Source organism: Pseudogymnoascus verrucosus, assembly GCF_001662655.1.
Source record: "Pseudogymnoascus verrucosus strain UAMH 10579 unplaced genomic scaffold scaffold_58, whole genome shotgun sequence".
In the NCBI taxonomy this organism is placed as follows: Eukaryota; Fungi; Ascomycota; class Leotiomycetes; order Thelebolales; family Thelebolaceae; genus Pseudogymnoascus; species Pseudogymnoascus verrucosus.
The window spans coordinates 23,815-35,976 of NW_017263709.1; the positions used below are offsets into that span (position 1 = coordinate 23,815).

The following is a 12,162-nucleotide window of genomic DNA, read 5'->3' on the forward strand; positions in this document are numbered from 1 at the left end:
AAACAGAGTACACTAGTTCGAACGCCTCCCCCCGGAGGAAACTACCATTAGAGTGCATACATACGCTGCATACATACGCAGCCCAGTCCTGAAAGCACGATGCTACTTTGGTTATCACTCCTCCTCCCCTCTCCCCCTTCGCTCACCCCTGCGCACGTCTCTCGGGGTACATCCCGATCCCCCCCTCGGACGACCCACTCTCTTTACCAAGGGTGGCGCCCTCTCTCTTTTTGATCTGAGACCGGTACCCGCGTCTATACTCTTCGCGCTCACGACTGCATGTCCTTGTTTGTTACTAGCATTGGCGCGGCGGGCGAGTCTTAGGGGGTGGATTAGATCTAGGAGGGATGGTGACGACTGGGGGTAGGGTAGGGGGAGGGGGGGTCTGGGATAGTACAGGTTTTTTATATATAGGTCCTCCTCCTTCCTCGTTGGGGAGGATGAATGAATGTGAGAAACAGGCAACGAAGATTTCTCGGTTTATACTTTACTATATTATACAACGGTGGCTTTACTCTTTTATTGTTCGACAACAGACAGGCATCTATAATTACGGAAGATACGTTTATAAGGCAGACACGACAGATATATACGAAAACACACAAAGATCAGTGCAAGGGTTCTTCGAGCGAAATACAATCATCCTCGCTACTTCGCTCATCACTGCTATTCGCAGCCTTGCTTTTGCAAGTAAGTTGTTGAGGCCCAAGGCTGGCTGGGCCGGCATTCTCATCTCCCGGCATACCGTTTCTAACATTCCGTCAGATTCGCTCCCATCAAACCACCGACTTCATCCAGCCTCGTGCTCAACTCTAAAAGACGACGGGAGACCGGTTGAGATTCCTCATCACCTCGCTATACTGTACGGATCCCTACCTACCCCTCCAAACTAAACCCGCGGCAGCCGCCGTGGCCCCAAGCACAACGCTGTGCAACATCGAAATCACACCAGCATCGTCCAAATACTAACATCACCATGCAGTGCACAGCTCGAGCTCCGCCTTACCAGTGCATGATTCGCTGCCTTCCAACCTGCACCACACACTCTCCGCCTTATCTGCACACTGCGTGCAGGCACCCCGCCGAGAACAGCAACCACCAGGTCAGCTATTAGGCACGGCGAGCCCCAGCGACCCCGCATCCTTCTCTCTCCTTCGCATCGTCTCTCAGCCCGCGCTGCTGACTTTGAGACGACGACGAAATGGTCACCGTTCCAAGCTTCGATCGTGTGAACTGGTCGAGTGAGACCGAGCGGAAACCCGAAATCCAGTCCAGCACAATGGGCAATTACTTTGAAGAAACGCGCACTGTGGCCGAGCAGCCACCGAGGAATATGGTAAGCATCACGGACGTCTAACTAGACAATGGACCAAGTCTAACGTGCTACAGCCCATCAATACCGCACTGAATGAGTACTGCGGTATCGAATCCACCGCCTATGCCCTCGCTGTGATCCGTCCAGACGGATCAATCGCTACTTTCATGTCCGACGAGGTGAAGACGGATCCCAAATACCTCTTCACACCTGCCTTCAAAAACGAGTTCCTCGTTGCTTCAGGCCACGCGCCATTGTGTACGTCCCATCCACCCAACTTCACTATCAACACTAACTTAGCGCCCCAGATCCAGAGATCGGAGATTCCATTTTCAAGCGTGAATGTGATGCACAGATGGCATGCGTAGAAGTCGATTACCGCACCGCCCGCTACAACGTCAGAGAATTTGGTGGCTCCTCGTACCGCAAGCGCACCCCTCCCCGCTCCCACAACGCCTACGATGATGATTCATCCGACTCCTCCATGAGCCCCGGGTCTCGCAAGCGCCTCCGTGCTACTGGTACTCGCTCCCGCGACCGCGCCATCCCTACCCTTCCCACCCGCACAATCTCCATCGGCGACGACGCCGCCCGCGATGATGTCTACCGCCAGTGCCTCAAGGATATGCAGCAGAATGGGTGCAAGGTCCTGGGCAAGGCATGGGTCAAGCTCCTAGAGCCAAAGAAGCAGTCTACGTACCCATACACGAAGGGTGCATCGAAGAGGCCTCCGTGGTGGCCCGCAATGACGGGACCAAACAAGATTAGGCATAAGGAGCCAGATCACTTGCACAAGCGCGGTATGTTACCCCTTCTCGGATTTGAAATGGACTCAAACTGATATAATATCTAGAGCGAATCATCCTTCTCATGCACATCCTCGGCCTCGTCGTAAACCAAGATTCCAAGAGCCAGGCCCGCCTACGCGGCGTCACCGTCGCAAAGCTTGAAGAAGTCACCCGCGAAGCCATGGCCACCTGGTTCGCCGACCGCGAGAAGCCCAAGAACGCCGAGAAGCGCGGCTTCCTCACCCAGCTTTTCCGCGTCCTCTACAATGAAGAACGCTACCGCCGCGGCGAGCTCGATGGCTCCGCAACAGTCTCCGTCAACGATGGCGCCGGAACCACAGACGACGACGATGATGACGAGGACTCTGACCCATCCCCACAGCACCGCGAAGCCCACACCATCTCACCATTCCTCCCCACCCCATCGTCCTCGCTCTCCCCATCGCACCCAATCTCCTCTACCGCTGCAGCGGAAATGCAAGACTACTACCCACCCCGCCTCCCCCTCCGCTCCACCTACATTCCCACCACCCCCGACACCACCACCGGTGACGACTACGCAGACGCCCCTTACCCAATCCACCACCACAACGGCCTCACCCACAACCCACACCCGCAACAACCACCGTCCTACCCAACCCGCGCCTGGCCCGCACAGGAAATCAACATCTACACAGGCGGCTCTCCATGGCCCACTCCCCCAGCCGCGGCATCGGGACCAATGCAGCACTACCCCTTCGGGATGTCCACCTCCTCGCCACCTCAGCAGGGGTCGTTTGGTATGCCTACCGCTACCTCATCGCCGCCCCAACAACAGGGACAAGGCGCGGTATTCCTGCCTCCACCAATGGCACCGGCATACGAGGATGTGAATGGTGCGAGGGGTAGCTTCGATGGGGGATGGGAAGTCATCTGATTGATTAAAGCCATTTGATTAACAGGCGTTTGCGCTTGCTTTGGTTTGCTATGGTTTTTTTTTGGACCTGGTTTGCCGGCTTGGAGTGGGTGGTGGTTTGCTTGTGGGGCGGGATGATACCATGTGCTTGCTATGCTATGCTCCTTTCGTTGCTTCATTTGTTTGTTGGCTTTCCTTTTGATTGCTTCATGCAATGGGATGGAGATGGGATGGCCTTATACTTCCTCCGCCGGGCTTCAACACGACAATCTTGATTTGAGAGGAGTGCGATTTGGCAGTTCGATTGGGTTCTCTCTTTCGTTTTTTATTTGTTTTACTTTTGTTTTTGCTTGCTTGTTCTTTCATTTGTTCTTGGGCGGCTGTCTGAATTATTTTTATGCGCTTGGAATGGGGGGTGTTGGGGTGGGGTATAATGATGATGACTGGATGGGACTGATGGTGGGCACGACGATGGGATGGATAGATGATGGAGATCAAGACGATGGGGGACGAGGATGAGGATGAGGATAGGAATTCAACACGATATCGATGAATGAGGAAGATGAATCCGCTGGAAGAAGCGAGAGGAGAAGGGAGTGAGTGGCAGGAGACGGCGATGGAATATAATATATACCTTACCTACCACCAAAACAACAAAACAAGATATAAGATAGATAAACAAATACTATCATTGTCACTCCAAACCTCATTCATGCATGCATCTGAGAACTGCTCTGCCTATGTGACTTCCCCTATATAACTGTGTTAAATCTGCACTTCAACAACTAAACTGTGTGAGGCAGAGGGATCACTAGCGGGATATTGAATACCGATGAGACTCTGTTGGTATTCAACATCCCATTAGTGATCCATCCCTCTCTAACGTGTAGAAGCCAGTGTCTAAGGTCTACCCTCATAAGGACCGTGGCTCATCCAGACTTAAAATATGTAACGCCCTGTTGAGCAACCTGTAGCTCCTGCGTCTGAGCAGTCTGAGTTCAGAGAAGGAAGTTCTAATGGAGAAGAGAGCGTGCGTGCACTCGCCTCCGAGAGTAGTCATTTTCTTATACATGAGAGGCTATAAACATAATGTCCCGCATTTTCGGGCAGTTGTGCGCATTTTCAACCCCGTTTCGTGAAATCTGGCGCTATCGCAAACGTGATCACTCACGCACGGTAGCGCAAGATTTTACTGCTTTCTAGTCAGTGTGAGACGGCTATCGCAAATGTGATCACTCACGCACGGTAGCGGTCTCACAGTGACTAGAAAGCAGTAACCAGAAAACAGTGATCCTTGTGCTTGAGATGTGCAAAGGTAGCCGTGGAAACTGTGTGTGACTAATGTTGTAGGAGGAAAGAGGTTTGACCAGACAGAGCTTGTGAAGTAAGTTGGCTGCAACAGAGAAGCCTGTAGAGGAGCCTGTAGAGAAGAAAGACTATAGACACGTTATAAAAGAGCTTGCAAGCTGCGACAGAGAAATCTCTAGAAAAATTTACGGACTCCTTAGACGTCATAAGAACTCTATATCCCTACAAAGGGCAATGAAGAAGAACCCATCTCTAGATTGTGCAAACTTGTTTATCACCCCTTAGGTAGTGTAGCAGAGGAATAGGATCCTTCTCCTCCAGAACGTGGCGGAGAGGGTCAACAGGTCTATGAGGGGCTGTCTGTGTGCCTTAGTCTTCTCATAGTCATAACTGTGAATACGTGTGCTACCGTGTTCATTAGTCTGTCTCCTCCTGCCCTTCCCCCATCTACCGCTAAGTTTGTCCACCTGCAGCCGCCCTCCCCACTCCCCTCCCCTCATAACAGCAACCCAGTCGCCACGACCACTGCCACCCCCATCCTCACCGGTTCCGCACATAGCTAGACAGCTTTAGTTAATCCTAAGCGTTTTCGCTTGTAGACCATGCACCATAGTCACTGCCAGTAGTAATCTAGTCAGTAATCCAGTGGTGGCATTCTGCCGGCAGACTGCAGTATTATTGCCGCCCTCCCTCTGCCGCCCCCTCCTCACCGATTCTGCGCACTTCAGAACTGTCCCCGACAGTTCCGCGCACTCTCCCCTAAGGGCCGTGCACCCCGGCGGCAATCTGCCAGTAGCCGGCCGCCTGCTGCCGCTGCCGGCGCAACGCTTCGCCGGTTTTGCGCACCTACGTGCAATTCCAAAGAGATTTGCGCATTCTCGGTCAAGGACCGTGCGCCATAGTCGCCAGTACCCACTCACTATAGTAGTGACCTGGCGGCAATATGGTAACAGGCGGCTGCCACCACTGCTGCCACCACCGCTACTACCACTGCTGCTACCACTGCTGCTGTTGCTGTCGGCACAACTCTTCACCGAATCTGCGCATTTCAGAACTATTAATGACAGTTCTGCGCATTTTCAGTAAAGGGCCGTGCGTCACGGTCCTCTACTAGTATTGCGAGTAGCCTAGCAGCAATCTAGCACCTGTTTGCCGCCTGCCGCACATTCACTTAAAGACTGTGCGCGCAGCTGTCAGATGACAACCGCTCACGGTCAGTCCTTTGGGGATAATGTACGTCTATCCATCTCCCACCACCCTCCCCCCTATACTGCCCCTATCCACCTCTCCCGAGTTTGCCCACCCCCATCCTAGCTGCTGTAGAGCTCGTTTGTTCCCCCGCGCGCAGATGCTCCCTACCGTCGCCCACCCTTCGCCATCTCGCTGCTGTTGCTATATAAAAAAATGCAGATATAAATGCAATCACTACTCCCACAGTGTGAATGCGGTTTGTAGCTGCTAAATGCTGCTAGATGTAGTTTGTATAGTTGCTAGTTGGTGGTTGGTGGTGAAAATGTGGTGGAGATGCATGTACGGATGGATGCGCGCGGATGGATACACTCATGCCCACCCAATTCTGCTGTTTAGACACCGCGCCGCAATAGAGGAGTAGCAACGTAGATAGATAGACAGAAATGCGAATAAACCCCCATCCATCCATTCAGCCTTCCACCACTTTCGAATCTCTTTCCACTCAAAGCATCATCATCACACGCCCACAAAGACACACACACACATCTACATCAACACAACACGCAAAGACACAAATTTCTAAACCTCATATCATATCATATTTCTTTTCTTCCACACCACTCCCCTCTACATTCATGATAAATCCTCCCCATCTATTCCCCTCCTCCACCTTCTCCTCTTCACCCCCCTCCTTTCCGCCTTTCTCCTTCCTCCTTTCCCCTTCCGTCAAAACCACAACATTCCACCCCTCCAACATTCCAAACAAAGAATTACAAAAACAGAACAACCACAACCACAACCACAAAAACGAACAGCGACGACAACCGCAAACATAAATAAATGAAACAAGATTTCCGATCTCGATCTGTGAACAAAAAACGATCAAAAACGATCCTCAAAAAAGCTAAGATGGCATGAAAAGAAGAAAGAAATAATAATTCATGCATCCGCCACAACAACTTCCTTCCTCCAACCACAACAATAACCAGGGACAACCTCAACAAACCGGGGGGACATGGCAACAATCATCAAAAACATCACATCAAAAAACAAAATCTACATCAACCCTCCCCCCGCCACAATCCCCATCCCCACAACTCCACTCCCCATCATCCCCCCCTCAAACTGCCCCTCATCAATCTCCAATCCCTCCTCCCCTACAATCTCGAGCCCACCCCCCTCATCAAGGCCCATCAAACTCGCATGCCTCGTATGCGAGTGCGAGTTCGAGTGGCCAGGGTGCGAGGGGTGCGAGGTGGAGGAGATGTTATCGAGGTTGGCAGAGACTTGTTGTTGCAAGGATGAAAGCTCGTCCTCGCCCTCGTAGTCCTCCTCCTCCTCCTCCTCGCCGGAGAGGGAGGCGTAGGCGCCTCCGTCGCTGGAGCCGTCGCCGCGCTCGTGGGTGCGTCTGTGTCTATTCTCTGTCAGTACTAATCCCTTCGTACCATCCCAACAACCCCCAGAGGAAAAGGAATACTCACTGCGCAAGATTATCACTCCTCGAAAACGCCTTCCTACAAACCCCACAAACATACGGCCTCTCCTGCGTATGCGTCCTCACATGCCTCTTAAGATGCTCTAACCGCTTAAACAGCCTCCCACAAGTAGGAATCGGACACGAATGGCTCTTCTGCGGATACGGACTCCCGAGTTCCATCATCGTCGCGCTGCGCGCCCTGCGCACCGCACCGCTGACACCAACGCTGTTACCGCTGGCTGTGACGGAACCGCCGCGGCGGGAATCAACCACGCCGTTGGAGGTGGAGTCGAAGTCGGGGGAGAGATCGGTGGTGAAGTCGTGGTGGAGGGAGAGGGGGTGCACGCTGCCGTTGTTGGAGCCATCGGGGGTCCCCGTGCGCGAGAGCGCAAGGAGGTCCTTATGGTGGTGTGACATGGCGTGCGCTGGGTAGCTCAACCTCGGCGACCTTGGCTCAGCATCCTCTGGCACCGGGTCCACAGAGTGCGATACCGAGCGACGGAGATCGCTGGGTCTGTGAGGAGGGTGGGAAGTAGTCTGCTGGGCCTGCTGTCCCTGCGACGGGGTAGGAAGTGCCGACAATCCAGGCGGAATCGACGACCGCCTCCTCCTCTGCTTATAAGTCGGCGACCCCTCAATAACCGAGTACGACGCGCCATACGGCCTCGTGTACGACGGCCCAGGGAGCGACGTGGGAGGCATCGACATCATCCCATGCATATTAACCATGTGCTCCGGAATCGCCGAATACAACCCCGTATCCTCATTCGCGATATACGCAGGCTCAGGCCCCATCCCCGACGCCTGCGGCGGCGTGATCGGCTCAAACGACAAGCCGCGGGATGTGTAGTCCTCGTAGTGCGACGACACGAACGAGGGGGCAGGGGAGTACTCCATCCCGTATGCGGGCATGGAGGCGTGGCGCTGGTGGGTCTGGGTAAGCGGCACGCCGTTCTGGTTGTATTGTACGCGCCCGAAGTCGTGCTCGCGCTTGACGACGTGCTGCGCCATGGTGGGCATGTTCATCTGCGCGTAGGCAAGGTGCTGCGACATGTCGTCTTGCATTGGCATTGCCTGCGGGATCATCTGGGGTGGGGGCATGGAGTCGATGGCGCGCATGACGGGGGATGTGGATTGGGATTGCGAGTAGGATGGCTGGTGTTGTTGTTGTTGCTGCTGCTGTTGCTGCTGCTGTTGTTGTGCGGAGAAGGACGACGAGTTGGCCTGCTGAGCCTTGGTGAGCTGCTCGAACAGCGACTGCGAGGAGTCGAATTCAAACGACAGCGCAGGCTCGTTGGTAGCCATGGTCGTGGCCTCCTGGCCCATCTTCTCGCGCTTGAGATCGCGCTCGAGCGCGTCGAGGAAGAGGCGGTCATGCGGCACGCTGTACCAGTAGAACACCTTCTGCTTCTTCTGCGTGCGGATGCAGTTGTTCTTGTACAGGAAGTCGAGGAAGCCGCTCTTTGGCTCCTCGAGCGACGCGTCGGTCCCCGACTTGAGGTTGCGCAGGTCGGAGAAGATGCCCTCCTCGAACTTCTTCGAGTTCTTCACGGGCCGGCCGAAGGCTTGGAAGCGGAACGAGAGGCATCGTACGATGTCGGTGCCGGAGATGTGGAAGAGGTTGTTCCTAGCGGGGAGGGTTAGTTGGTTTTTCGCTTTTAAGCGCCTTGATGGGCCACTTACCACAAGACACACGACACGTATTCGCCGGTAGGTAATAAAAAGCGTCTAATGTACTGATCGGGCGTCCAGTCAACCGGCGCCGAAATAAGGAAATATTTGACTACACCGTGTGTTAGTCGGGGGTCCTCGGCATCATCGTCACCCGCGCGAAGTCAACTCACGATTATCAACCTGCTGCAACGCAACCTGCGCATCCTGCGGCAGGCTCTGCTGCGCCTCACTGCTCAACATGAACGTCTCCGGCTTCTGCGGCGGCGCCATCGACGCATGCGCATGATGCTGGGGATACATCATGTGCGCCATGATGCGCGCGGTTCGAAACGCCGACCTAAAACGGCGCGCGTGTGTGAGGGTTGGTCGTTATCGACGTCGACGTCGGGTGTGGTGGTTCGCGATTGAAACGACTACGGCGTGGGAAGGCGGCGGCGCGGCACGGTGTGAAGCGCGCGCGGTGTCGTATCGTGTTCGTGTTGTGTTGGACAGTTGTAGTGTCGATGGTATGGTGCGGTACGTGTTTACGCGCGGGTGGATCAATCAATCGCTCTTCTCAGTCTCAGGACCAGCCTCAAGTTTCGATAGCGATAGCGATGTGCAATTAAAAAAACGGATGTGTGTGTGTGTGTATGGTATGGGTGTGTGTTGTACTTGTTTCGCGCTCGGCGGGGTGCGGTGAGGTGTGAAGCGTATGCTGTTGCGGAGGAGTAGCGACGAGGTCAACTCGGGGCTGTTATTCAAACTCGACTCTGGCGACAGTGCAAAAAACCCGCTGGGTCTTGGGGGGGAAGGGCGGTTTCGTCAGGGTGATCCGCGGCTGGGTTGGGGATGGATGGCGGCTGAGGGCGACAGTGACAGTGACAGTGTGTTGTGTTTCTGTTTTCTCCCCGAGATGTAACGCGCGGATGCTTCGCGATTGACGGATGGTAGTATTGTGATGGATGTATGGTGTATGAAGATGCTCGCCTGCGACGTTTTGGAAGTGGGGTAGTGTAGTGTTTGTAGGGGGAAACGGGAGATGAAGCAGAAAAAGAGAGACTGGGAGTGCAAAAGAATGCAAAGAATGCGATGCAAATGAGAAGGGAAAGATGAGGGAGGACGAGAAAGCGTCAGATGAGTTTGAGGATGGGGGTGGTATGGGGCGGGAGGGGATTTAAAGGGAGGTGTCAGTGCTTGGGTGCTTGGGTTTGGTGGGAGTGGGAGGGAGGGGGGGGGTGTGGGTGGTAGGGATTGGGGGGGTGTGTGTGGATGATGGGGATTTAGGATGGGATGGGGGTATGTGGTGGTGAAGAGGGTGTGGGTGGAGTTTATGGAAGATGGTAGGGGGGTGTGAAGGTGGTAGGTGGGTGGTGGGTGGTGGGTGGTGGTAGGTGGGTAGATGGTAGGTGGCAGGGGAAGTAGGGGGGAGAGGGAGGGAAAGAGCAGAGAGAGAGAGGTGGCAGGCAGGTGTGGTGGTAGGTGGTAGGGGTGGTGGTAGGGTGCTAGGGGGACTGTGGGTGGTGGTAGGTGGGTGATGGGTGGGTGGGTGTGGTGGATGTGTGTGGTGGGTGTATGGTGGATGGGAGGGTCAGTTAGGCAGGGGAAGAGAGGAGAGGACTGGGCTGGGAGAGTTGGTTGGGAAAGAGAAGAGAAGAAGGTACAGTGAGCATGTACCACCTTTCCTCCCAGCCAACTACTATGCAAGTACCAGGTACGCGAGAATATGCAGTCCACAAGGCGAGACAGCAGGTAACTGAGTACATCCCATCCAACCCAGCCGATGCCCCATGCAGGCAGAGATACGGGTAGAGATACGTGCAGGCAGAGACACAGACAGACAGAGAGACAGAGATGGAGTGGATGGTGTGCAGGCAAGGCAAAGGCAAAGGCAAAGGCAAGGTACAGTACTTGCCGTGCATATCCATATTAGTGTAAGTAAGTAGCAAGTCCTCCGTATACCGTACAGTATTGGAACCAAAAATAGGTGAGTGGACGCATTTTACGCAGATAGATCAGATTCTACCCAGCCAAAACAGACGGAAAACACAGAACACACAGAAGAAGCTGCAAAAGAAGGCACGAGAGAAGGAAGGGGTATATCACATGCATCCTATACCTACGCGATGTCCGACCCGTCCGTCATAGGGAGAAGATGTACTATTCACCATCCCACAGGCTAGAGGAGTTACTTATCTCCGTTCTCCGTTTTTTTATACAGGAAAAAGGTCTGAGCAGAGGGTCTGTGAGAAGGTCTGTGTGTGTGCGTGTGCGTGTGAGCGATGGGGATGGATCTTGGTGTAGTGTAGTGTAGTGTAAAATGCCAGCTAGGTACGCTGGGTGAGTGAGGTGTGAGCGAGGTGGGTGAGGTGGTCTGTGGTCTGTGGTTTGTGCCGTCTGCCGTATAAAACAGAGTCTGTGCCTGGACCTGTGCCTGTCTGTGCCTGGCTACCTGGCTGTACCTTTCCGCGTCGGTCGGTCGGTCGGTCGGTCGGTCGGACCCTGGTGTCCGCGTTCCGTGTGGTGTGGTTTTTGGGTGAATGGGGATGCTTTTGGGTGAGAGAGTACCATAGTAATAATAGGAGAGTACCATACTCTCTGTACGTACGTAGTAATCTTAGTGGTCTATAGTGGTCGTTATACCCTCTTTCGCCTCTCTCTCATCTCTCCCATCTCCCAGTGGAGCGTAATAACAAATACGGTGGGTATTCCATCCATCTAGACCACAATGTACCCATAACGGACCACTTTCTACCAAGGTATATCCAACTATAGTTCACTGTGCAGTACTACAGTACTACATCACTTCCCACAATAAGCATCTAGTGGATTAATAACAGCATCGTGTTATAGCACTACTGCTACTATACTACACAATTAATACTCCGTGTTTACTCCGAGTGGACGGCGGCGATGGTACGATAATCCCGTGTCTATAAGGTAATAGGGGATATGTATGTGCCGATGCGATGCGATGGGCTGGATGGATGGAATTGCACCTCGGTCGTCTTGCTGGAATGGGTAGAGGGATACGATGGATGGATGGATGGGCTGTGCTGTGCGCATGGCCTGGCCTGTCTCTACTTTCCACTTCCCATCCGTCGATAGTCTCTCTATCATCGATCGTACTATAGTTTCCTAATCCGCGATCTTGTCTCTCCTGTCTCTCCTATCCTATCTACCTCTACCCATCTGCCGTCTCTCTCTCCTATATATCCCCTGACTCTCCCTCATCTCCTCATCTCCCCATCATCATCACATGTCTCTCCCCCCATCCCCTCGCATCCTCCCGTGTCTCTCTTCTTTATCAACATGACATGTCTCTCTCTCATCTCCCCATCGTCCCATCCCTCCCATCCCTCCCTCCCGCTCCTCCCACACCCACCCACCACCACAATTCAGGTACACACACCCCCTCCCGCCTAGCCACCCAGGACTATCCCCCATCCCACCTAGCCCTCCCACTCTACCCCCCATCCGTCTTAGCCCACCCACCCCCCAAAATCTCACACACACCCAAAACACAAGGAACGGA

General features: G+C 53.9%; 2 protein-coding genes across 2 annotated transcripts; one reads left to right on the top strand and one right to left on the bottom strand.

Moving 5' to 3' along the window:
* The first annotated feature begins 396 nt into the window (after positions 1 to 396).
* Positions 397 to 3,662, top strand: VE01_09686 (uncharacterized protein). The gene is made up of 6 exons (XM_018279098.2): positions 397 to 690; positions 766 to 862; positions 983 to 1,336; positions 1,390 to 1,573; positions 1,624 to 2,115; positions 2,169 to 3,662. The coding sequence occupies exons 3-6, from the start codon at positions 1,202 to 1,204 to the stop codon at positions 3,017 to 3,019; spliced, it is 1,662 nt and encodes a 553-aa protein (XP_018126419.1). The 5' UTR covers positions 397 to 690; positions 766 to 862; positions 983 to 1,201; the 3' UTR covers positions 3,020 to 3,662.
* Positions 3,663 to 5,620: 1,958 nt separating this feature from the next.
* STE12 (homeodomain transcription factor ste12) lies at positions 5,621 to 9,769 on the bottom strand. Its single transcript, XM_018279099.2, has 4 exons — positions 8,819 to 9,769; positions 8,658 to 8,757; positions 6,979 to 8,601; positions 5,621 to 6,911 (listed from the first exon to the last, which is right to left on the bottom strand). Exons 1-4 carry the CDS (start codon positions 8,958 to 8,960, stop codon positions 6,554 to 6,556), a joined length of 2,223 nt encoding a protein of 740 aa, XP_018126420.1. The 5' UTR covers positions 8,961 to 9,769; the 3' UTR covers positions 5,621 to 6,553.
* Positions 9,770 to 12,162: the final 2,393 nt, after the last annotated feature.